Genomic DNA, 27,182 nt, shown 5'->3' with positions numbered 1-27,182 from the left:
TTGCCAAAATACCACCCCTTCCTTGCCATTTTGGTTGAATGATTCCAGTTATACTATAATGGCTCTTGACTTTGAAAACCCAGGATCCAGAAAAATACCACCTAACGCATTCCTCTTTGTATTCTTCTCTCCGAACGCACCCCTAGCTGCATATGAGAAGATTGCCACTCTTGGCGAAACCCTAGCTTCCTTGCCATTTTGGTTGAATGATTCCAGTCATACTATGATGGGTCTTGACTTCAAAAACCTAGGTTCCTTCAACTGTATCACACCTCCATAACTGCAACACCAATCTTCTTTTCCACCCACTATACTCAGATTTCCAGACCAAGATTGACTACCATGATCCACATCTTCGCTATTTTTACCTTCAAGCGCCACTTGACTCCACAATCGAGAACGTGAAGGGTATGCAGCTACAACTTCAAATTCCTTACGAAATTCCTTCAAAAACTCGTAGAAGTTGTTTGCAAGGTTTCACCAACCCTCACCCTTTGTGCCACTAGGAATGAACACTAAAAATTTCCTTCCTTTCCATCCCAACCCTCACTCCATAAACTTTCCCACCTTCATTTGCCTAATCGACATCCAGTACCGTGTGATGCCCTTGTGGAAACTCCGATACCCCCTTTCCATTTAGCCGAACACTCACAACCCATCAACAATCCAAGAAAATGCCTTTTAAGACAAACTAACCCATCTGTAATGCACCATGCCTTTCTTGAACACAAGCAGAGAAGAGAACTCCCCAACCTTATCCAAATGGAAATCAAAGGATTTTCTTTCGATATGAATCAACCGATTCAACATGACCTACAACATAAGACTCCATATTTTTGTACATTCAAAAGGGATACAAAATTGTTTCTCATGAGGGGAAAGAGAAACTTTTCGTGAAACCCTGGCTTCCTTATCATCACATGCTCTAGAGGGAGAGAGAATCGTTATATGCTTAGAGAATTTTCATACAATGAGGAAAGAAGAACCTTCAAGCCTTTGAGAGAGAAGTGGCTTCAACCCTTCGGTAGAGGCTTTGATCCTTTGAAAGTCAATGAAGGCTTCGAATCATCACTCACGTTGAGTCATTAAGGAAAGAAGATACGATACTTCAAGCATTTAAAGCCAAGATCATTGCTGCGATTTCTAGTGAGTTGACAACTGGAGGTTGGGAGGGAGGTCAAAATCTATGTATTAGAGATGTTTTCAAGAAGGCTTTATTTAAACTCACCATACGTAGGGGTTAGGTTATACATATATATACACCTCTACCTTGAGGGGAAGTGTTAGAAGAAAATATGTTATTTTAGTAAATAGGTGGTGTGAGCGGGAGTGTTCTTGTCCCTCATGTCCTATTTATATATAAGACAGTAGACCTAGGCTTTGAATGTAGGGGCTACTCCCTTTGTTTTGAATTAGCAATTGAAATTCTCCTGAGAGGAAAAAAAGGATAGGCAATCTATCTTTTTAGAGCTACCACAAATGACGAATGGACAAAACCAGACTAACACCAAAATGTTTTTCCGAATATTCTTCAATGTCTTGGCAATTCATGAAAATAAAAAGCCGACTAATCTCCTCCCTCTAATCTCTTCTTCTCTTCTTCTTCTAATAATCAAACCTAAGCAGCTCATTTGGTTCGCAAAATAGCTAATCCTTGGAATAAGATGGAATATAGTGAAAATTTCAAAAATTTAGGCAACAGTTATTGTAAGTTGTAACTAACCTATTCCAAGGAATAAAAATTCCGTGAACCAAACATAGGGTAAGTGATTTATTTTCTTCGGTAAAACTTCTACTTCAGATTTGCAGCACAAAGAATTCCTAAAGATCCTAAAACCACATATTGAAATTGTTTATAATCTATATATAATGAGAATTATTCCATCAATGCCCCCCACAAATGGTCATCACTTCACCAATATTTGAGACTTTGAAGCATGTGCGAAAGAACAATAGGAAATTTTATAGGGAGAAGAACATAAGATGAAGAAGAAGAAATCATAAAGAAGATGTCAAGCCACCAAATTCTCAAAGAAAGACATGAAGCTAGAGATCCGAGATCCAGAAGTTGGTTTGTTCAAATAACCCTCTAGCAAATCCTCCTTGCCCAAGCCGTAAGGTAACTATTAAATCTTAATATATATTGTTGGCCCACAAACTAATAGCTTAAGATTTTAGGTAAAGTGGTAATCTAACATGGTATCAGAGCTAGTTCCAAGAGTTTCTAGGTTCTAGTCTTGTTGCCCGCATTTATTATGCTGAGTTTTAAAAAATTATTATTTATTCCTTGTAATGGGTATCATTTCTCGCTTTCCACATGCCCAGACTGCATGTGCAGCGGAGTCCTAAAGCTGGATATACCACAACCTAACAGCTTAAGCTTTTAGGTAAAGTGGTATTCTAACATTGTATCAAAGCTGGTTACTAGGAGGTCTTGGGTTCTAGTCTCATTGCCCCATTTTATTGTGTGGTGTTTAAAAAATAATTATTCCCCACAATGGGTGTTATCTACCATGTGTGTATCTCTCCATGTGCTGTCGGGCTGCATGTGTGGTGGAGTGTTAAATCTTGATATACATTGTTGGCCCACACCTAGCAGCAAAAGCTTTTAGGTAAAGTGGTATTCTAACAGCAACCAATTAATTTAGCATAATTCTAACTTATGAGTCTTAGTTACACAATCTCCTAACATTTCTACATAATCAATCCCAACAAGAATCTAGAAAGCATGACACCAGCCAAAATAAATTTCAATAAGCATGTTAAGTGGAGTTACCTCTATTGACTAACTAGAGATGGAATAAAAAGGGATCATATTATATATATTTTTAAAAAAGGAGAGACCATAGCGTTTTAGTCATCTCAGCATAGTAGCTTAATTTTAGTTACAGTTGAGTCAAGTGTCTAGCAGTTAAAAAAAAAACAAAGTCACTAAGAGAAATCAATTGCATTTTCAATTGACAGGCAGTCATATCTATGCTCAAATTCAAAATTTCGTACATAAAGTCTCGAATCTATATATGTTGCATATACATGTGAGGAAAAGGGAGAAACCAACCTTGTGAACAGATCTGACATGGAATTACAAGAAGCCACCTTTACAGACTGAAAATCTGATGGAGGCTGCTTAAAGCAAAAAACACCACATAGTATGTTGCATTTAGATTCTGAATAGTAACAATGTCTCAAAGAAAAATAGGAGAAATAAAAGTACAATTTCACAATTCAACTACAAACTTTTTCCTACATAAAATTGTGTCGAATAAATTGATATGCATAAGCTTTTTATGATTCTTCTACTAGAAATCATTTTATAAATCATATAAAAAGCTCAGATCGCTCACTTCTAATTGTAAACAAGCCTACCCTGACATCCTTTAATCAAGGAAAGTCAGAAATAAACCAGGATATTGGAAGAGAATGACTGTCCGACTATTGTCATAAAACTAGAGGCACATTTTTCAGAATGTCCTAGAATTTTTGTCCATCTTCAAGTAATTCATCACCTTTAAAGGGATTAACATGGAGGCACTCATCCTATATTACCAAACCAACTTGACAATGCATGAAGGATTGAAGGTGGTCAGATCATACATGGAAGATGAAAATTTTAATCATTTTTTAAGTTAATTGAAAAATGAGGTTACTTCGAGGTAAATTTGTCAGCATCAATGAGATATTAGCACGACAGAAGGGCGAGCACCACAAGTGTGATGTTGCACAGTCAGGTCATTACCTCTACAAAGAACAATTGGGTCAAACTGACTTTATAATAAGTTAAATAACTACACCCAACACTCTGCCAGTGGCAATTCAGAGCAACTGAAAAAAAAACATAGGGATACTGCAACATGAAAAATGAGAGGCATTGGCAGGCCACTAGTCAGATTTAAAAGCTATTATAAGACCTCTAAATACTTTATTCACAGGAATTGGAACCAGAAAATCTGCTGATGATTATAAAATTAACATATCTGCAAATAAAATAAGTTCTGGCATGCTGAAGTTTTTGCCATCTTATCATCTACTACAATTTTGACTAGAGTGAAGAATATGACTCCATACATAAAGGGTATCATTTGTCTCATGAACAACTGAATTGCATTGGAAAAACACTTGCATGGATTATAGCTTGGTCTATTTTGCAATGTCTACATTTGCATGTATGCTGATAATAAATATCACTTCTTATGATTAATTAATTAAGCTAAAGCATAGAAGCAAACTAAAACTCAAATCATAATTATTATCCTATTGAAGACTAACCATATTCATTTAGATCTCTACAAATCTAAGATGATTATCAGAAACAAAATTTTAAACCATTTTCAATACCTCAATATGTGATAGGAGTTTATCAAGCCAAGCAGGATAGGAAGACAGAAAACGAGCTGTGCTGCACTCCGTACAAGTCAGGCCTAGCATACAGATTCCCACCCAATTTTTATCAGGCTGTACCATAAAGAACAAACTCAAATGAACACATATTTCGAGGTTGACAATTGTGTAGAACATTAAAAACAGAAGCAAAAAAAATAGACAAAGAAAAAAAGAATTAAAAAAAAAAGAGGCATGAGCCTCAATTTTTGAAAACTGAAACCAAACTGAAAGACTGTAGCAACAAAAAAATTCGGTTCAGAAATAAGAAGAAAGGCAATACAGGAACTGTGATGAAATGCCCCATATGCTTTATTTGGTTGCAAAGAAAATTTAGGAAAAAAGGGAAAAAAATAATTTGGAGATTATTTCTATTGATGGGGCCAAAAAATTAAATAAAAAAATCAGAAAGACACTAGACAGGGAACATAAGCATTGCTGGCCCAATGGCAAGGGCATCACATCTAAGCCTATAGGTTGATGGAGAAATTTTAGAACTTCTCAAGCAGTCAGTTATCTAAATTTTAATGAACACCCTTGGGATTTGTTGGGTGCATATGTTACACTACAAGAAATTGGTGATTTGCCTGCAGATTTTAGCCTCGGGGGAAAGATTACAGTTACCAACGAACAATGGTTTGTAACACTTTTATGCAGTTTGTTTGTAAAGATGCTAGGGAAAAATGGAGACCAATGGCAAAAATATATAACATGGATGTCTATAGCAAAAATCCTCAGTAGCTTTTAAATCTTTCAGTAAAAGGGTGGAAAATACTATTTTGTAGTTAAAAACTGCACACCCCCCCCCCCCCAACCCAAGTGGCACCCATACTCTATTTTTAAGAAACAATACCCCTTCATCTTCCTCCCACCCTCAGCCCCATGACCCACGATACTGAACCACCGTGCGGCAGCATCCCCAGCACTTCTGTGACAACCCATCATTGCCACAATGACCCTCCACTGCTGAGACAACCCTCACTCCATCGCTACAACAAAAACTTGGAGAAGTTGTTGATCTTGGACAATATCTCCCAGCCACTGCACCAAACCCCCAAACTCTAGATGATCCTATGGCTTTGATGAAAGCTTGGAGACTGGAACTGTGAAAGGTTGTAAATTGGAAAGCATAGAGATCGACCGGGTGCGCACAGCTTTGAACAATACATTCTCTTGCCTCTCTCTTTGAATTTCTCAATCCCCAATGACGTTTTTTTCAATTTTTTTGTTCCAGTGATATGCAAACTGGCTTAGAGTTTGAGCGCTAATTTTTCTGTTATTGCTGCTTATTTGAAATCTAGAACTAGGTTATGGATTATTGGTAGGCAAAAGAACTGCTTTTCTTATAATTTGTTTGATATATGGAATCTTTGAATATTGAATTGTGGAGCTGAAGAATATTATGATAAATTTTTTTATGATAAAACTGCATGGTAGCTGGATGATTCGGAATTCAATATTTGTTTCAATTTATGATAGTTATTTCTCAATGAGTATTTTGATTCATGTATACCAAATGTTTAAGATAATTGGATGAATACATGCACAAGATTAAATTACACATGGACCCTTGTCCCCAAAAGAATTTTTCATATTTTTATTCCAAACTCAATTTAAGAAGTTTGAGGCCCAAGGTACATGGCACAATGCAAGATACCTCTCCCAAACATTTTATTTTTTGATAGGGAAAGGATGCTTGGTTCAGGGTTGCATCCTTCCAATGGCACTATTGTTTGGATGACCTTGCAAGGAGAAGGTTTGGCTAATGTAAAGTAAGTGATGGGGCTTCATGACAGCGGAGTTCTCCATGCCTCACAACCCAGCTGCATTGGCCATATCTACCTTAATTTACTTGTTTTATCTTTCACTATATTTTACTTATCTATTTGATCTATGCGTGTTGGTTTCTATAATTTCCAACATTCTAAAGGTAAAAAATGGTTATTTGTTTTTCCTATTAATAGTTCATATCCTACACAGGACTCAAAAAATATATACCGATTCACTTGAATATTATTTGTTGGTGCTATGTGAGTTCATGCATTTACTTCAATTTGCAAGACAAAGGAAATCTTTGGTAATATACGTTTCAACAATTATTCATTCATAGATGGGAAATTTCAAATTAAATTGTTTCACTGTTTATTAAAATTTTCCTTTATTTTTCATTTCTTGTAAATTCAAATTAATAAGCTTGGATATTATTATTTTTATTTATCCGTTAGACAAATATAATGAGATATTCTGTTTTGTGCTCACAAAATTTTGTATTCCTTTCGTATTTTCAAACTGAAAAATGGTTTCAAATGAGGACTCAAGGAGATGGAAAGTCAAATAAGATACTGGTTAACAGTGTAGGGTTCATTTTTACCATAAAAGAATCTAATATAGCTGTTGCATCTTATACTTGGTTTGCTCCTTCCCAGATAGAACGCTGTCAGAATAAAATCCACAGTGCTCTTTTTCATTGTTTCCGTGATGTACATCACCCAATCCTAATGCAGTGATGAAACTGTGAAGCATCAACTAACATTCTCTAGAAGTCAGTCCACTCTTTGCCTTGTTAATTGCAACAATAGTTGTTAATTATTATTAATTAATAATTATTGTTATCTTAACAAACTGTGACGTTTCCTAAGTTCAACTTTATTTACAAAGTTCATTTATGAGTCAAGTTTCAAAGTTCATTTATAAGGTCTTTTGAGTCTAAAGAAGTTAGAAACAGCTGTAGTCAACAATAGTCATTTTAACATTTAATGTGAAAATCTGTTTTGTATTTATATTTATGTAAGCTTATAGAGTACATAATTTTCTCAAGTTCTGATCTGCACAGAATTTTCCTGAGATATGGAAGAGTGGGTTGAGCATTCACTAGTGCGCCTTCCATAACCTTCATCATGGCGCTTCTGTGCAAGAAGATCTCTTTGCCACCAAATATCACTGTAACTAATCCTATGCTGACAGATCCTACAGCGTATTTTCACAATGCATGCTCCATCAAATTGGTACTACAGCAGTTCCTTCCTTGGGTTGGTTTGTGTTGCTTGCTGCTTGCTGTTTCATTTTGGATTGTTTTAACTTCTTTGGTACTTCACATATACCATTTTTTTTTTTTTTCCTATATTTTTAAACCAAGTCCATTGGCTTTGTTTTGAAAATCCGTTTTCTCATATTTTGTTCAAGCTCCAATCATTAAATACAGCCCATCCATATTTCAAAGATAAATTACTTCAGATGTCAATGGATCCATTGGTTATTGGGACTAGAAGGAATACCTTGGTTGACAAAATGGGTAATATGGCATTAGCAACCTCCACGAAGAACAAAGGATGATTGTCAGCAAAGATTTATTTTAGAACAAGATGCACACGTGGAAGAAAGCTTTGTGAGTTATTACTCGACCCTTGACATCAACAGATGCAATTTGCAAAAATCTGCTCGCCGAAGAGTGGTGGAAAAATTTAAGCTTGTAGTGGTGGAACTCTGCAGCCTTATTGCATTCTTTGGCCCCATAAAGATAAGTGTTGGTGACAACAAGCTGCATGGTCCACTTTCTATTGGAATCTCCTATGATATAATACTGATGGACACATGCCATATTCTATTTCATCATCCATGGGCATGATGAGCATGATGAGCAGGCATGTCCATGAACAATGCCTGCTCTTTCTATGTCAAAATAGGTGGCAAAAAGAAGAAGCTGGTTTTATAGCCTATGAAAGGATGTTGATGTGACAAACAAAGAGTAGTAGGAAACACAGGCTAGTAATTTTGAAACAAACGAAAACATCACTGAAAACGAGAATTGCTTAACAAAGTTGACAAGTGCTTCCTCAATTGAAAAACAAGTTATGGCAGATGAAGCTCTGGGTATATTTACTAACCCTAAATATATGAGTGGTGTTACAACGAAACCTCGCTATAGCACTTATGTTATGGCAGATGAAGCTCTGGGTATATTTACAAACCCTAAATATATGAGTGGTGTTACAACAAAAGCTCGCTACAGCACTTATGTTATGGCAGATGAAGCTCTGGGTATATTTACAAACCCTAAATATATGAGTGGTGTTACAACGAAAGCTAGCTACAGCACTTATGTTGACCCCATTCCCATGAATTGTTGCCATAATAAGAATGCCTTTCATTTGATGATTTGTACAAGATATTGACTAAGTAAATGAAGCTAGCAAAGCCAAATCGAGAATGAGACAGCAACAAAAGAAGTTCTGGAGGCCAAGAGTGCTGGAAAGTGTAGGATGCTCAATGAGCTTAAGGGAACCCTGCAAATGCAAGCCAAAAAGAATCTGCCAATCGCCATTGCAAGTCTAGAAAGGATCAAGTGAGGACTTGGGTGTGAATTACAGTCACAAAGAAGAGTTCCTGATAGGTAAATCTCCAAAATAATTACCTAGAGGGAAGAAGATGTAGCAAAAAAAGCAATCGAAGTACAGGAAATCGAAGAAAAAAAATTATAATAATTTTCAATTTCTGGCCATTTGGAAACAAAAGCCTTTGCCACTGAAACTCTGGAATAGGCAAACAACAGCACTCAGATGTGTGAACCATTACAGATGGCAAATCAAACATAGGCGAGTTTGTTCTAACAAGGGGATATGAAGCAGTGATGAACACGTGAATCATCAGCTAATATTCTCTGGAAGTCAGTCCACTCTTTGCCTTGTTAGTTGCAATAATAGTTGCTAACCATTGTTATCTAGGTGTCATTATGAGTCAAGTTCCAAATTTCATTATATATATATATATATATTTGAGTCTAGAGAAGTTAGAAACAAATGTAGTCAAGGACACTCAGTTTCCTAGGCACTTTTAATCTGCAAGTTTGTTATGTATTTATATTTATCTTAAACCAGATAATGAAGAGGCAGTACATTATTTTTCTCGTCTTATTAGTTCTTATTAGATTACCACTTTACCTAAAAGCTTAAGTTGTTAGGATGTTGACCAACAATATAAATCAAGCTTTAACACTCCCCCGTACAGGCAGCCTGATAGTACGTGGAGAGATAAACCAATGATAAATAACACCCATTACAGGGAATAAAATATTTTTTAAACAGAACAAAATAAGCATGGGCAACAAGACTTCAACCCAAGTTTCCTAGGCACATTTAATCCGCAAGTTTGTTATGTATTTATATTTATCTTAAACCAGATAATGAAGAGGCAGTACACTATTTTTCTCATTTTATTAGTTCTTGTTAGATTACCACTTTACCTAAAAGCTTAAGTTGTTAGGTTGTTGACCAATAATGTATATCAAGCTTTAACACTCCCCCGTACAAGCAGCATGATAGCACGTGGAGAGATAAACCAATGATAAATAACACCCATTACAGGGAATACAATAATTTTTTAAACAACAAAATAAGCATGGGCAACAAAGACTACATCCCAAGACCTCCTGGCAAACATGGCTTTGATACCATGTTAGGTTACCACTTTACCTAAAAGCTAGCCTACCAACCCCATTTCAGGTCTTCCAAAGAAATGTGACAAGAAAAGCCATTGGTCGAAACCCACAGTGACACAAGATAAACTCTAATCCAAAGCAAGTTATTGGTGGCCACCCTATGAAAATTCTACTGTTCCTCTCCAACCAAACACACCAAATATGACAGATCCTACAGTTCATTTCCACCACACATGCTGCATAAGTCCCTAGTGCTAACTGCTAACTGCTATCGAGTTGTAGGAAATCTTAGAAGCCAAATATGGAATTGAAAATGATGGTATAAATGCTTGTATGCTTCCAATTTTAAGAAAGAATTAACAATCAGAAGGATAAGAAACCCTCCAACCATACACAAAAACCGAAAGAAAAAGAAGCACAATCAAGACAATAGGGCCTTCCAGTATCATTGTACATCAGAAAAACACAACCACTTAAAACATCCCACAGAAAAAGCCAATAAAGATGCCATACACCATATCTTGTCCTAAAAATAAAGAAACATTCAACCCCACGTGTAGAAGTACATGCATTTGTTCCAATCCGATCCCCCACAAAAACACCTAACTTTGCACAACTCCACAACTGACCTGCTCCTATGCTCCTCCTAAAACCTCTAAAAAGAAATAGCCAAAAGATCTTCCAGTCTCTAGAAAAGGTTATGTAAGTGAATTTATTTAAATTGAATGTTAGTACTCTAGTAATGAACCTTCTTTGGTTCCTAGTCAAAACTGACCTGCTCCTATGCTCCTCCCAAAACCTCTAAAAAGAAATAGCCAAAAGATCTTCCAGTCTCTGGAAAAGGTTATGTAAGTGAATTTATTTAAATTGAATGTTTAGTGCTCTAGTAATGAACCTTCTTTGGTTCCTAGCCAAAAGATCTTCTAGTCTCTAGAAAAGGTTATGTAAGTGAATTTATTTAAATTGATGTTTAGCACTCTAGTAATGAACCTTCTTTGGTTCTAAATGTCGAATCATGTGATGTATTGCATGGAAGGTTTAAGCCATGAGAATTTTGGGAAAATTAAAAGGTATGATTGATTAAAACTTGATTCCTTAATGTAAAATGCAAGTGAGAGATTTGAATATAAGCTAAGCATCCACAAAAAACATTATGAAATAATCCATAGAGATGTGAATATCTTAGAACTTGCACTTAATGAGGTTGTGATTTTAATCAACTACTAACTACAGTTGGACAAAATTATTTTGCGGCATTCGTAGACGATTACTCCAAGTATTATTATGCTTATTTTTTGAAAATTAAAGATGATGTAGTCAATAAATTTAATACTTATTAAGCCAAAACTAAAAATCAATCAGAAAAGAAAAGATTCTAAGGTCTAATAGACTCAAGGAACTTTTTGAAAACAATGAAACAACATATGTAGTCATACCACCTCGCTCACCTTAATCTAATGGTGCAGCCAAGGTTAAAAATAGAACTCTAATGGATATGAATCATATGATTAATTTAATGTTGGTTAGTTTCCACGGCACCAAAGGATTGTATGCATGTGCAGTGGGGAGATCTTTGTTATCATCTTGTCTCATTTGGAATTGTGTGGTAGTGAAAGATAATGATAAGACACATTTTGATTTTTTGAAAGAAAAGATCTCCAAGGTTCAATATCCTTAAAGCATGCAGATGTTAGGATAAGGTATCTATGGCTAAACCTAGAAAAAGATGGTATAAACTAAAACTATTTATAGGATATGCACAAAACAGAAAAATAGATTTTTAGTAATAAATTATAAAATTATTGAAATTTCTAATAATATGATAATAGAAGCTAGAGATGTTACATCCTTTGAGAATGTTTTTCCATTTAAAATCAGAGTTCTTCATCAAAGACCAGCAGCTAGATCATAATAGAAATAGAATCAAAATATACTTCTACAGGAGAAGAAGTGTTTAGAATAAAAGAAGAATGGACCTTTTTGGAAAGAATCAATTAACAGAAAATTTTAATCATTTAAGCAAAATAATACTTGGGTGTTGTCCAAGAAGTAAGCGTTTAGTGTATAAGTGGATATTTAAGAAAAAAAGTTTCAGACTCATGGTAGGTAGATAAATTTAAGGCTATCTTAATAACTAATATCTAAAGAGTCTACACAAAAAGGACTAGTTTTGTTAATATTTATTATCCATCCATTAGAGTTTTGTTAATACTTATTCTCCATCTATTAGGGTTTTGTTAGCTTTAAGTTCAATATATAATCTTGTGATACATGAAATGGATGTTAATAGAGGCTGCTTTCTTAAATGCGAACTTAAAAGAAGAAATCTGTATGGATCAACTTGAAGTTTAGAGTTAAAAGAACAAGTAAATAAGGTTTGTACATTAACCAACTCTCCATACAGTTTAAAAAGCAATCTTTGGAACAATGGCATAAAATATTTGATGAAGTAGTCATAGTTTTAAAATTAATGAAAATGACAAATGTTTCTATCATAAGGAAATCTGTGGAGATAATGCTAACACTGTGTCTGGTGGTGGATGATGTCTTGATATTGGAACTAAACTTGCCATAAATGATGTCACAATTAATTTGTCCAGGAATTTTAACATGAAAGACTAAGGTGAAGCTCATTTAATTTTGAGACTGAAATCAGATAGAATGGGAGGGGATTTATTGTCTTGATCAGATGAATTACTAAAAATGTTAAAGAAAATTGAGTACTATGATAGCAGCCTTGTTTATACTTCTCATTTTTTTTAATTAGAAAATAAAATGATTTCGTTAGAAGAGAAAGAAGATGTGATAAGGAGGATAAGAGACATTAGTAAAAATATTAAAGAAAATTGAGTACTATGATAGGAGCCTTGTTTATACTTCTCATTTTTTTTAATTAGAAAAGAAGATGATTTCTTTAGAAGAGAAAGAAGGTGCAATAAGGAGGATAAGAGATCCTCTTAAACAAAGAAAAAATAAAAAATAAGAAAAAAAAAACAACAATGTAATTAACAATGTGGGCTTATCCCACTGAATATCTAAAAACCACGCTCCTTAAAGCAACCAACATCAACACAGCAAAGAAGCAAAATAATGAATCCTATCCCATAACAGAGGAAGTCAAATTTTTCACTGTAAATATTTATGCATTTCGTTCCAACCATATTCCTCACAGCACTGCAAAAGCTGCACATCTCCACAATGCAGTTGCACCTTTACTCCTGCCAAAACCAGAAGATGACGTAACCAACAAATCCTCCACCAACTCTGGACAAATCCAGTGCTCTTTCAATAAGCCAAAAAGGTTATTCCAAATATTCCAAGCAAAAGCACAATGCAAAAAACAGATGAGAAGCCATTTCAAAACTATCAAAACATAAAGAGCACACATCGCGAGAAAGAGTCTTAAAAGGTCTCCTACTCTACACAGATTGTTGGTGTTAATTCTATTGGAACAACCAACCAACCAAATAAAAACCTTGATTTTTGAGGGAATTTTTGGCCTTCCAAACACTTTTATGGAGAAGAAAGGACATATTAGCACTAGTCAAATGATCAAAAAAGGATGCGCCAGAAAATGAACCCCAAAAGAATCCAAAAGAACCAAGATTGGTTATCCCTTCTAATAGAAGGAATTCTCCAACAACAATAACAAAAAAGAGAGCTGAAAAAATGGAAATCCCAAGAAGAAATATAACAAAATGGAGGGACAACATCATTATGCCCCAAATAGAAACGATAAAGATGAAGAAAAGATATGCATTATTACCCAGCCAAATATCTTCTTACAAACGAATTCGAGAACCGTTAGCTAAAACAAATTTTGTATGAGGAATGAAGAGGGGTTAAATTTGGGAAATACACCTCTGAGCTCTCTGAAGAAAGAATTCCCAAGTTAGCATCCCACCCATTCACATGCAAGCAAAATTTACTTTTACTGACTCTATGCCAAAGAGAGGTTTCCTTGAACGAAACTGCCATAACTAATAACAGCAATGTTCTTAGACACCAACTTTCCAAGACCCAAACCCCATCTAACCATGGTCTTAAATTTCCACGAAATTGTCAAAATTTCCGTCGAAATTTCCAATTTCCGTCACCCTCGAAATCGAAATGGCAGTCGATTTCCATCTTGCATAATTTCCATCGAAATATCAACGAATCATCCAAAATTTAACAAAATCTCGAAATTTTAGAGAAACTTGTCAAAATTTTAACTATACGATAAAATTTCGTCAGAATTCAAATGAGAAATTTAGGAGTGAAGTGAAATTTCTATCTTAATTTCTTTTTTTTTTTTTTTATCGAAACAAAAGATTATTACAAGTGCTTTTGAAATTATATGAAAAAAATAAACTTACAGTAATATTTTATTTAACCAACAATGTCTAAATTATCATTATTTGTATAATAAATAATATTTAAATGATTTATAAATTCCATTTGTACTAGCTGAATATGTTTAACACATATGTTCGATACACATACAATTTTACAATTTTTCCACCTCATACAAAACATGGATGTATTTAATTTGTAATATATTAGTCCTAAAACTTATATTATTATGTTTGTTAACCATTTCTAAAGTTTCACAAAGAATTTCATGTTTTACTACTAATTTCTGTTATTTTTTCAAATCGAAATTTCTGTCAAAATTTTCATACTTTTGGAGCTTCAAAATTTGAGTCGAAATCGAAATTTAAGACCTTGCTGATCTAACTTAGATCTACACAATCTCCCAACTAACCGAGGGATCCCTCTTCTCCCCCACCCAACAAGAAATCTCTCATATCTTTCTCATGTTTATTAGTTACCCCCACAAGGGTCCTAAACATAGACAAATAGTAAATAGGGATATTAGCAAAATAGTAATACAGCCCCCTAGAGAAAATAAAGCACCTTTCTGCCTACCCAAACAGTTAGACATTCTCTCCACCACTACCGAATATGACAAACTACTAACAAAGCCAACTCCCTTGTTCTACTAGAGCTCAAATTAATAACGTCAATCTCACTCTTCCCAAAATAGTTTTTAGCATAAAGTAACCCCCTCAAAAATTTGAAGAAGAGTAAGAACATTTCAAGAAGAATCTCTATGATCACGTAGAAAAACATACTATCATGAGCAACAGAAGATGAGAGACAACTACACCTCTCTATCCATCATTCTGCTCAAGCCATCAACAAAACTAGCACAAACAAGAAAGGAGATAAAGGATCCCTTGTCTAAGACCTCTCAGGGTTCTAAACCACAATTTAGGTTCACCATCCTCGATTACATAATATAATGCACTAGATAAGCAACCCCTCATCTGAGACCGCCACCTCTACCCATATCCCTTCCTAACAAATATCTTATCCAAAAAACCACTTACCCTATCATAAGGTCTTTTTCAAACCCAACTTAAAAATAATCCCCTTCTTATTCCTCTTATGAACCCCTTCCACTACCTCATTAGCAACCAAAATAGCATCCACGCTGCCTACCCTGCAAAAGCACTTTGAAATGTGAAATGTATCATCTAGTGCAGTCAACCTATTAGTTGTTCAATTATAATCTTACACACACTATTCACTAAACTAATAGGTTTAAAATCAGAAAGCTTAATAGACCTAGTCCTCTTAGGCACCAAAGTGATGAAAGTGGAATTAATACTCTTGCTCAAGATCCTAATCTAACAAACTTCATTAAAGACCTTCAACAAGACAACCTGATCAAATCCCAATAATCTTGAAAAAAAAAAAAAACAAATTAAATCCATCCAGACCCAAAGCCTTATCCCTCTCCATCCCAAATAGAGATGCCCTCACTTCCTCATCTTCAAAAGGGCTTCCCATTCAAATAACCCAATCTCTAGGAATGGGGTCCCAATCCAAATCCTCAATCATGAAGGCCTATGAGCATTCTCCCTCAGTGTTGAGATTTGTTGTAAAAAAAAAAATATGCCATCTCATTCGCAATCAAGCAAGGATTAGAAATACCCTCCCCTCCCCAACCCACAATTCCCAATTTCCTGATCATATTTTCCTCATCTTCCCATTAGCCAGCTCATGGAGAAATTTTGAAATACAATCTCCATATCTTGTCCATGTAAATTTGTCTTTTGCCTCCAACTCCTTACTTCCTAAAAAAGCATATCCTCCAACTCATTCTTTAACAAAACCCACTTAACCTCCCTCCCCCCACCCCAACCCCCCCCCCCCCCCCCCCCCCTCTCTCTCTCTGTCTCTCTCTCTCAATCTTTCCAATTATCTACCTAGATAATCCAGCTATGCCAAATCCTCACTCCAAGAATCCCTATCCAAAGAGGAAAAAGAATCATATGATTAAAATCCTCACTCCAAGGATCCCTAGCCAAAGAGGAGCCAAAGAGGAAAATGAATCATGATTAAGCCACATATTTTCAATCCAAAAAGGAGATGAACCCTACTTAACCTTGCCAATTTCCCATTAAATTCCAAGCAGGAAAATGATCCAAACCAGTCTAGACAAGCAGCAGCCCAGCCCTGTCACGCCAGTCACCACCCACTTACCCAAAGGAAGATCCCTCAAACCACAATCCCTAATAAACCTATCGAAATTCTGCATGCTCAAAGTCATCCATCCTGCCCCTTTTTTCTCCTTAGGAAACTACAATCCCTAATTAAACTATCAAAAGGTGTTATCATTTCATTGAGGGGGATTGAGCTTAGCCTACAAGAAGTCACCAACATGAGAAACCTAGGGCTGATGAAAAAGGCCAATGGGTAAGAACAACTTCTATATATGAGCTTGATTAAATTTATAACACTGTTCGATAAAAAGAATGTTGCCAGATTATACATACTTTGTTATATGCATCTATTAAAGTTTTTTAAGTTCTAAAATCTTGTGGGGGATTAATTGTTGGAGATGTTTTTAAAACTTCTCAAACAATCACTTTTTTAAATTTTAAATTTATTTACTTATTTATTTTTCTGGTAACACTCACGAGATTTGTTGAGTGATGACATTATACTATTAAGTTTGTCTTTATTAGCTCATAACTCAAATCTCTTACACAATTTGAAAAGTTTCTTTTCTTCAAGGCGCACACACCCCTTTTTAATCTTTAGAATCTTTAGCATATTCTTTCTTTCAGAGTGCTAGACGATTTTTGGGTAATTTAATTCGGCTATTTACTCCATCTTATTATTGACCTGTCATATATAGCTGCAAGCAAGTACTAGATTGTATCTTAGAGGTAGATAAGAAAGTTGTTGGCGGAAGTTTTTCTACCACTAGAACAGTAGTGGAGTCCTTTGCACCTCACAGAATAGTCCCATCACTACTTTTATTTACTCGTTTTAGCTCTCAACACTTTTTATATATTTAAATTTTCAATATTGTTAATTGGTTTCTAAAACTGCTGCTACGCATAAAGTAACCTAATATTTCCAACATATATAGATAACACTTTTGAATCATAGCAACCCCACTCAAAGATGGCAGGATGAGAAGGCCACTAAGGTGCATCCCTGAAATGGCGCACGCAGCATACATTTGCCTAAGTTTACTTTCTCAATTCATTTTTTCCCGCCACATTCTCAACAACCAAACAGAAAAAAAACACACCGCAAATTAAGACATGCCTCAGACAATCAAAAATCAAGAAATTTTACCAGGTCGCAAGAAACGAGTTGGACAACGCGGTCGACCCAAGCGTCGACTGACGACTTCCAGTCCTGGACCAGGGACGCATCCACCGTAGTAGGTGTTCGAGGTAAAGATTCGGAGAGAAGGCTAAAGGTCCTGACGGTGAAAGCGAGGTTCGATATCTCCGGGCGGCTGGGGACGGGGCCGTCCTCGTAGGGGAGGTGGTCGCTGACCAGCCCCCGCAGCACCCGCGGCTTCAGCCTCGGATCGTACATGTTGTCGTAGCCATCGACGAACGTCGACGCCATTGAAGCTAGCCCGCGGCTTCGACTCGATCGATATCGAACTCCGATGGTTCCTGGACCTTAAAAAAAAAAAAGTGGCCAGCTAGCTCGCCAGTAGCCGTTACCATTTGCAGGTTTAGCGGCGGCGATCAAGTGGGTGAGGGAGCAGGGGAGAGAGATGGTCTTAGCGAATTACATTTCTGAGATGTTTGGCTTAGTGGGGGCAGGTGATTTTCCCACAGGTGAAAACGCCGAAAAGTATATGGGAAAGGTCTTTTGTCGAACTGTAGAAGCGAAACTGCAACGATGACCCGCAAATTGTGGGACCCATGCTGGCAATAACTGTCCGTGCAGATCAGGCGCGGTTCTCCCTGAGTAATTTTTTTAAAATAATATTTTTCAATTAGTGGTCAAAATAATGCAGGGTTAGGGAGGTTTTGTTCAAATATCTTTTTTTTATTTTTTTGAAATATGTACTGAGTATCCACGCGTCCGTTTTACGGTCCACGTGACTAATCCTACGCCCCTTGAAGTTGACCTCACAACTCCAAAAGAAGGATAAATTCAGGAGTGTAGAGGCGGAAAGGTTTTATTCGAATATCTTGAATCTTCTGTTGGTATCGCTTTCTTATATTTTAAAAATTAAATTTGGTACCTCAAAAAAAAATATTTTAGTTAAATTTACTCATCTGAATTCTTGCAAATATAATATTGTAATGTTTGAAACAATATGATATCTTAAATCATTCAATAAAATTATCACCATACCTTTAACATATAATAATAGTATTGATATACCTCAAAATATTTTCATTTAAAAGGGAGGCGATTTCAATTCCATCATTAAACCTTCTTACGTAATCGAGTGAATTTTATTATACACAGTCATAAATGCCCATAAAACTTATGTAACTCTCACGAGCACAATAATGTTCATTAATGATGGATTGATGGAGGGTCAACCTCCACAACTATAAAAAAAGACTTAAATAGGAGGTAAACATTTCACTCATACTCACTCTTTCTAATGTTTTAATTTAAAGTCTCTCATTAGTCTCTTACTTAGACATTAGAGTGATCCCTTAAGGTACACCTCATATCCTCCAAACCATTCTTGTTTTATCCCTTTCAGGTGGTCGTGATCAATGAGCGCCTCTGAAGGTAGTTCGATTTTCAAGTAGCAACAGTTGACGTCGTCTGTGAGAATTCTTCTGAGAGGTTTTTCCAATCCTCAATAATTGCTATACAGATCTCCCATAAATACAATTTGATTTATGGGATCACCAAACTTGGATTACTATTCGTTTATGACTTGGAGAGTGTGACTAGAGTATACTGGAATAGAATTAGTCCTAATCCAATATTTTTTACAGCGGAAGCTTCATTCATTGGTGGTTTCCATGTCAGCAACAGGCAATGCCTGGTTTTGCTTGCGACTGTAAACAAGGCAACAATTTTGCCCTTTGCTAGTGGCCAGCTAAACAATATGGAGCTTGCTATCAATCTTGCCAAAAGAGGAAATCTTCTTGGTGCCGAAAATTTAGTAACTTTATAGCTGATTTATATTTATAAAAATAGGTACATAGACATATTTATGTGAAAAATCAACATATAATGGGGATATTTTTAAAAAGATATGAATAAAATGAACAGGTTTAATATTCAGAAGTATAAATTCCAGGACTTGTGGTAATGGGGACAAAATTCGTTTTTGAGAGGACCTTTGCATAGGTGCCTTTGTGCCTTGCATATCCACCCTTTTTTTCTCAGTCACCAAACCTTCATGAGACCCATATTTTTGTTTTCCTCTTTTTTTGTAAGATAATGGGTGTTTTTGGAGTTTTCATTAGTCTTTATAATCACACTACTCCTAAATGATGTGTTGTTCGTGGATGCGCACAGCGGAATTCTTTCACACACTCACGAATTAATCAATAAACAAGTTGTCCAATCACTCAATGATGAATAAAAGGAAAAAAAACAATCGCTCGGCAATGAGAAAAAACAAAAGTAACAATCAAAGATACAAGATTTACGTGGTACGACAATTTGCCTACATCCACAGGAGCAACAACCCTGATTCTTACTATCAATTATGTCAAGCTTACATTAGGGTTACAAAACATTGACTATATATGAACCCTAAGTGTACAAGATCATATATCCTATCTAAACCATCCCTATAGTGATCCTTGGAGGAAAAACCTCCGATTTACCCAATCTATTAGTCTCCCAATTTGAATTACGTGACGTGTGCCAATCAAAACCGTTTATGGTTTAGGCCAAACTGTCAACGATTTGAAGTCGAGAGGAGTGCCCTGCATTCTGCCTGAGACCGTCAATGATTACAATGCAAATCGTCGACGATTATCCCTCATCCTACATCCTTCTCTCTTGTTCTTCGTTTCACAAAGCTTTCCCGATACATGCATTCCACTCAAATATGAGTCACATCCCCAACAATCTCCACCTTGGTGAATATTCATCACTTAGGAAATCTTAAAGCATAACCGCTGCTCCACCTGGGACAGTAGAATGGGACCGTCTCCCTGTCTAGCACCTGAAGACATTGATCAAGTCCAAGAAATTCTTGAACTTATCCATTGTAACTGACTTTGTCAACATATCAGCCGCATTGTCAGACATATGAACCTTCTCAAGTAGAAGTTCTCCTGAAGCAATCAGTTCCCTGACCCTGTGATACCTCACAACAATGTGTTTTGTCCTCACATGGTACACTTGATTCTTCACCAAGTAGATGACACTTTAACTATCACACTACAGCCAAACTCCACCTTGCTAGACACCTAGCTTCGTTACCAATCTTTTAAGCCACAACGCTTCCTTGGTGGTAGGCTTGCCAAGGCTTGGGTCCTTAACTACCAAAAATAATATTTATAAACCTAACTATCCCAAGATCAATAGAAAGTGGGTAAGTCGAGTATCGATCCATAGAGACTTGAAGAACAGTTATTAGACTACTTCCAATTTAGTTTATTATAGCGTTATAATAAAAAAGAAGTAAACGATGGTATTTTTCAATGGTTGAAATCTAACCAACTACTTGAAAGAAATTAAATGAAAGCAAGTAAATTTATACTACTAGAAAGCGATTAAATTTCTATGTTACCCTACTCCTAAAAAGCGATGTAGGGGTTTGAATCAAACGATGGACGCCATGCCTCTAACTATGCTCATTTAGATTTCGATAGAAGTACTAACCCAAGCGGGGCAAAGCGAGAGAGGGTCGATCGAGGGCACAGGGTAGCAAGGGTGCACCAACCGTCCGGAGCACGGTCAGGAACCAAAGTATACCCTGTCTCAACGATAACGAACACTTCTGTGGTTCCGTAGCCAACTACTTCCCTCTGACGGATATGTAGTAGTGCTTATCCTTATTTGCAATCCTACATCAAACACACAACAAATAAATGGAAAGCATTAAATCAAAAGCAGTAGAGGAGAAAGCAGGTAAAGAGATCATCCATTTTGTATTCAAAACGTTTGTCACTAACGCCAGAAGGAACAAGAGAGTTGTCTTGTAATATACACGGATAGCAAATGAACACCGCCGGTGGTCATAGGTCGTCGAACACTTCATGCACATACCGAAATAGGAATTGAAAACTATGCTACTCTTAATCTAACTTGGCTTTCAATGACATTTTAAGCCTGTCACTAACCTAAGAGAGGCCAAAGAGGAACCCAGAGCTTGTGTTCATAGTGAATACTTATAGGCTCTAGGGTTTACAAGGTTTGTTTTACAATTTAGGAAGGTTTGCAGCAAATCTTTCACAGAAGATCATCGCTATCGACCAAGTCGCTCCTCTGTCATTCTTGTGTGCACCCAAGTCGAGACTCGCGGGAAGTCAGGGATTTGAATCTTCAATTTCTTCGACTTCGTCGTGCCTCAGGGTCTTGATGGTTGAGGCTTGCAGTATCTCGATCTATAGGAAATCTCAGTATCTTGACATAGCCGCCCCTGAAGGTCTCTTGGTCGAACAATTCGTTGAGACTCTTGGTACTTCTGAATTTCAATTCTGTTTTAGCATCTCTACGTGGTCGCCACAGCGGGTCACTTGGTCAAGCACTTGGTTGAACCTTGCAGCATTCTGATCTCAGTCTGAACCTTGGAGTTTGCAGTAGAAGACTAAGTCGCCCCTATTGTTTGTTTGTCGCGCCACATGGTTAAGCATCATCTTCTTGTCCATTTATGCTCCGAAACCTCTAGAATTTGGTTGAATGTCTGAATTTGAGCTTTGAATCCTCCAAATTCTCCTTGGCTTCTTGTAATGCCAAACTCCATGGTTTTAACATGTTTTTCCTAAAAAGACAAACAAACCTTGCATAGTTCTAAATAATGATAACTTGGGATAAATATATAATAAAATAAGGATAAAGATAGGTAAATGAGGGTCTAAAATCATATATTTTAGGAACTCATCACAACCCCCAACTTACACTTTGCTAATCCTCAAGCAAAGCAAAATCAAAGAAAACTACTAAATCCTACCTATATCCTCTTTCGTGGGAGCCACGATTGCATTTTCCGTATGCAACAAGGCTTTAAACTCCTAGGTTGATCCTAATGGATGAGCTCTAGTCTCGTGAGGGTTTGCAGGGTGATTCCCACAAACACCAGTGTAATGAATAAAAAGTGGAAACACATGTAACATAATCATACCATTTTATATACAAAAATATAACCTTATTGCATACAAATCCTTCATACATGACTCCATTATACGTAGATTCCGCAGCATTTCAATCATGCAAAACTCAACACAATAAAGCCATTTCAAGATATCACTCATAGAGAATTAATCCATGATTATAATTTAAAGTTAATATTAACATGCAAATCCAAGTATAAATAGGCCACCTCAAAAGGCATGTAATGACCCGAAAAATTATAATGATTAAATAATTAGGAAAAATAATAAATGGGATAGATAAATAAAGAATAAGGGAAGAATAAAGATTTAAAAGAACAAGTACATCAGACCTCGTCAACGAATGTTCTATCCTCGTTGACGAGTGTTCTTCTAGAAATCGTCGATGAAGTTCAGTCTCTTGTCGACGAAGAGATCTTAAGTGAGTGAATTTCGAATTTCGAGTTTCATCAACGAACACATTCTCTCGTCGACAAAGTTCTTTCTATGAATTGTCTACAAATCCTGTCTTCTCTTCGATGAATCCACGTGGCAAGATCGTGTATAAAAGATCCAAGTAAGCTTCTCTGCGAAGAAAACATTATTTTCCTTCTACTTTCTCTCTCTAAAACATCCTCTATGCCTTCTCTCTTCAAATTCGGTTAGGATTCAGCCCAAATTGACAAACGGAGATCGTTACGGTGTTTTAGGGAAGATTCTCTACACATCTAATTGAGCAGATTTCTAAACTGGGCTTTTCGGGAAACGCTCCAAAGTTAAGGTAAGGGTTAGGATTCTTAGTTTTGGATTTTTAAATGCTCATTTTAAGTTTATAGGTTGAGAAAATGTAGAAATAGTAGATTATTTGGGGCATATGTGATTAAACTAGGATTTTGATTCAGGGTTCGGGTGAGCGCCACAGACATTTTTTTGGGATTTTTGTTTGCGTAGTTCAAGAAAGCAGGTAAAGGGGAATATATATTAAACCAAATTTTTATGAATTAAATGGATAAATAGATTATGTTATGAATATATGTATATGTTTCCATGTGGGTTTAAAATGCCAACCGTTTAAATTATAATTTTTAAGCCTAAGGCTGTTTTATTTTATATGTATTTGTGAAAATGGACTCATGCAAGAGAAAGGTTTTTTAGGTTAATTGTGTAAGAAATTAAAGGTATATTTTCAGTATAAGAATGATAAATGAAGGTTGGCTTATTTTACAGAAAATGTTTGAAATATATTGCTAAATTATGTGGCATGAGTAAAATGAAAATTTTGTGTTGAATTATGTTATGTGTATGAGATACAGCTTACACAAAGAAATGCAATGAGAATGAAAATTGTTGACTCTACGAGTCCAATCCTGTTTTGATAATGACAAATCACTTGGTATTTGATCTGTGCATTGAGTTTGTAAACAGGACCTATATTAAGCATGCACGGAAAGATACGAGTCATGGAAGCCATAAAGTAAAGCTGATACATTTTGGAAAGCACCATGGAACTCAAAGAGTATGGGAATCAAGATGTGAGCGGCAAAGTTCACGAATATCTTGGGAAAGGGTATTTAGAACTCATGTATTAACATTTTCATATGATTTAATTTGAGGCTCATTATAACTTAGAATGGTTTAGGATTCATGCATTTCATGTACATCATTAGGAAACTCTCATGGATCTTGAAATGTTTTCAAAATCATGAAAAATATATTTTCTGAAAGACCCAAGAAAAGAAGTCAAGCAGATTTTTTAATTAGAAATGAAAATTTGAGAGAATGGGGAGTTCGGTCGCCTGAACTCAAACCTCAGTAGCCTGAAGAATTTTTTCGGTTGCCTGAAGAATTTCTTCGGTTGCCTGAAGATTAAGTTTAGTTGCCTGAAGAATTAAATGGAGAAGACAAAACCTAACCGAGGCTCTTCGGTCGCCTGACCTTGGAACCTCAGGCGCCTGAAGTTGATAATTCAGGAGCCTGAAGTCGAGTTCGATTGCCTGAACTCGCAGGAAAGCCTAAAAATCAGCTCTTTATTTAAAAGACACGCTAAGTATCTTATTGATCCAACGGCTGAGATTAATTCTAAGGGTAATATAATATATATTATGAATATATATAAACCCTAGAATATAAGCTAAGGGACACAACAAGAAACATATACTTCTCATTGCAAGATTTGAACCCTAGAGCCGGTTTTCTGCACTTTAATCTTCTTCCATCTTCGTTTGGGAAAATCTCTACTGAAATCAAAAGGGCATTCATTCATCCAACTAAACTTTGATCCAGTATTAAGGTTTGATCTGTCAAGTTATTACTTTTCAAGAATTTCTCATCTCTTTACGTGTTTATCATTAGAAAGAGGTTTTGATCTTAAGTGTGTATTCACATATAAAAACTGATTTTCGGGAAGATCATGTTTTGAGAAAAACTTGTTAGCTTGGTTGATTGATTTGAAATTCAAGAAGTACATAAACACATATTCATATATATTGTTCATTGGGTTTCTTATTGAAAAACCTACTTTGATTAAAATATTGGAACTTGAGGGAAAACTTTGTGATTTTTGATTGAGTTGTATTCAAGTCAAATTTTTGTTAAATAGCTCACTTCAAATATACTTGAGCATCTTTACAAAGTGAATCAAGAACCCTAGTAGACTCCAAAGCATTCCAAATATATTTTCACTTAGGAGTTTTGATTAAATACGAATTTGTGTGTTGACACATACCATACATCAAACGATTGTATCGTTTTTCATACATTCTTGAGCTTCAAGTTATATCATATATTAATGTACTAGGAATTTGAATTGTACTCACAAGCTTTTGTTAGAAGCATTGTTTTGAGTGTTATTTTCAGATTTCATTGTAAACACGGTTCGGGTTATGAACCGGGTGTGAGGAGGAAGTTGTATCTCTTGTGAGCAGCAGATAAGGAGGGAGCTGTACCTCTTATAAGTAGCGGTTTGTAAGGGAAGCTCCGTCCCGCTTTAAGGAGCAGGGTTTTTAGTGAATCCTTGAGTGGTTGCTCAAGGCGAGGACGTATGCCAAGTCGGCTGAACCTTGTAAAATCGCGTTTGTCTTCTCTCTTCCTTTTACTCTTTATTTTCCGCGTTATATTTAAATTGAATATATTGAGCAACTAGAAGTAGTTGGTAAACTTATAAGAAGTGTGTAAAAGAAAATTAAGTGAATTATTTTTTAATATCCAATTCACCCCCCCCCCCTCTTGGGATTACACCTTAATCAACAAAAATGTTATATGAATTATGTTGCATGTGATTGTTTGTAACCATGTAAATGAAGAATAGCTAAAAGGAGCTATAGACTAACTGATGATAGTTAAAAGGAGTTGTAGTAGCATATTAGCGCATATCTATGTGGACTAACTGAAGTACAACTAAAAGGAGTTGTAAACTAACTGATGAAAACTAAAATGAGCTATAGTAGCAGATTTAACGCATATTTATGTGAACTAATTGATGTACAGCTAAAAGGAGCTGCAGTACGAATGCATGAAATGAAATGAAATGAATGAATGAATGAGAAATGAAATGGAAATGAAATATGAAATGTGAATAATGTAAAATGGCAAAGAGTCACGTAAAGTGAAATGCTATGAAACGTCAAAGTTGAGAACATGAACAGATGAAAAATACAGAATAATGAAAGACAGAATAATGTATTATAGTAGTATCCATATGTATGCTAGTATAACATGGTACGTGTATGAGCGGGGCAAACTCTTCGCCTAAAGGCTTGCTGAGAAAGCGAGTGCCCTAGTAGGTATCACATGTAGCAGTAGGCTGCACAACGTATTAGGGCAGAAGGAAATTACTTGTATGGGCTGGTAAATTTCCTTATTCTCGAGAGCCTTTGTTGGTAAACCATTGTATGAACTATGTGAGTATGAGATTACTTTTTCACTTGAGGGCTTACTGAGTAAGGTAAGTGCCCTGATATGCTTCAGTTGTGACCGTTGGTTGCCTTAAGTAACAGAGCAGAGAGGTGCTATGTAACGACCTGCTATTTAACTTGGGGGATTTTTTTTTATATACTATAACATTTAATATGCTCTGATACCATACTGGATTAAACCCAATCATCAACCTAAGCAGCGAGAAGCGGAAATCAAATAAACATAACCATATATAATTATATACAATACCAGAGTGCTAAATTGTTTCCCAAAATATACATATATGACTATTCCCTAGAAATATCCTCAATTGGCTATGGCTATACAAAAATATTTCAAAAAATACTCGCTCTAATATCAGGGCAATACTGAGGCCCCTCTATCTGCGAGCCTGATCTGTTCGCTTACCTGGATCATTTGAAAAATGTTAAAGTAATTGGGATGAGCCAACGCTCAGTAAGACGAATTATGCTATTGCTAGTGTGTGACAAATTAGTTACAATACTATGAAAATCTATTACTATATAATCATGAATTACTAAAACTATAAAATACAATACCAGTAATATAACCATCATTTTCTCATGTTGCTTAACATTTCTGTACTTTAGGTTCCTACTCAAAGTACTTCTAATACACACACACACACACACACACACACATATATATATATATATATATATTTTCTATCTCTGTAAATCTGTATAAACATAGTAATAACTGAAAACTTCCCTGTGGATAACTGTGTGTCATGAATTAACCCCTCATGACAAGGTTGTGCGGCCCGTAGGCAGGATCTATCTTGGCTGGCCAACCAGGAATAGATCACTATACTCCATAGGTCTGATCAGCCCTCCTCTACCCATATCTGATGGGAAGCCTATCCACTTGTGGGCTCTATGCAA

General features: G+C 35.9%; 1 protein-coding gene across 7 annotated transcripts in view; it reads right to left on the bottom strand.

The window, feature by feature from the left end:
- LOC131158473 (uncharacterized) overlaps positions 1–17,960 on the bottom strand; it is a 144,168-nt gene extending 126,208 nt beyond the window's left edge. For 4 of the 7 annotated variants that reach the window (XM_058113343.1, XM_058113365.1, XM_058113362.1 and 1 more), the window contains exons 1-3: positions 17,453–17,929; positions 4,336–4,452; positions 3,059–3,126 (exon numbers count right to left, since the gene is read on the bottom strand). In XM_058113343.1, the coding sequence (XP_057969326.1) occupies positions 3,059–3,126; positions 4,336–4,452; positions 17,453–17,734 (467 nt within the window). In that variant the 5' untranslated portion in view covers positions 17,735–17,929. Of the gene's footprint in view, positions 1–3,058; positions 3,127–4,335; positions 4,453–17,452 lie in introns of all 7 variants that reach the window. The other 3 variants (XM_058113354.1, XM_058113370.1, XM_058113347.1) reach the window with 2 other exon arrangements.
- Between the last annotated feature and the right edge of the window lie 9,222 nt (positions 17,961–27,182).

This window comes from Malania oleifera, chromosome 1 (genome assembly GCF_029873635.1).
Source record: "Malania oleifera isolate guangnan ecotype guangnan chromosome 1, ASM2987363v1, whole genome shotgun sequence".
NCBI classification, from domain to species: domain Eukaryota; kingdom Viridiplantae; phylum Streptophyta; class Magnoliopsida; order Santalales; family Ximeniaceae; genus Malania; species Malania oleifera.
The sequence above is the reverse complement of the archived record's forward strand: the minus strand, read 5'-3'. Positions and strand labels throughout refer to the sequence as shown.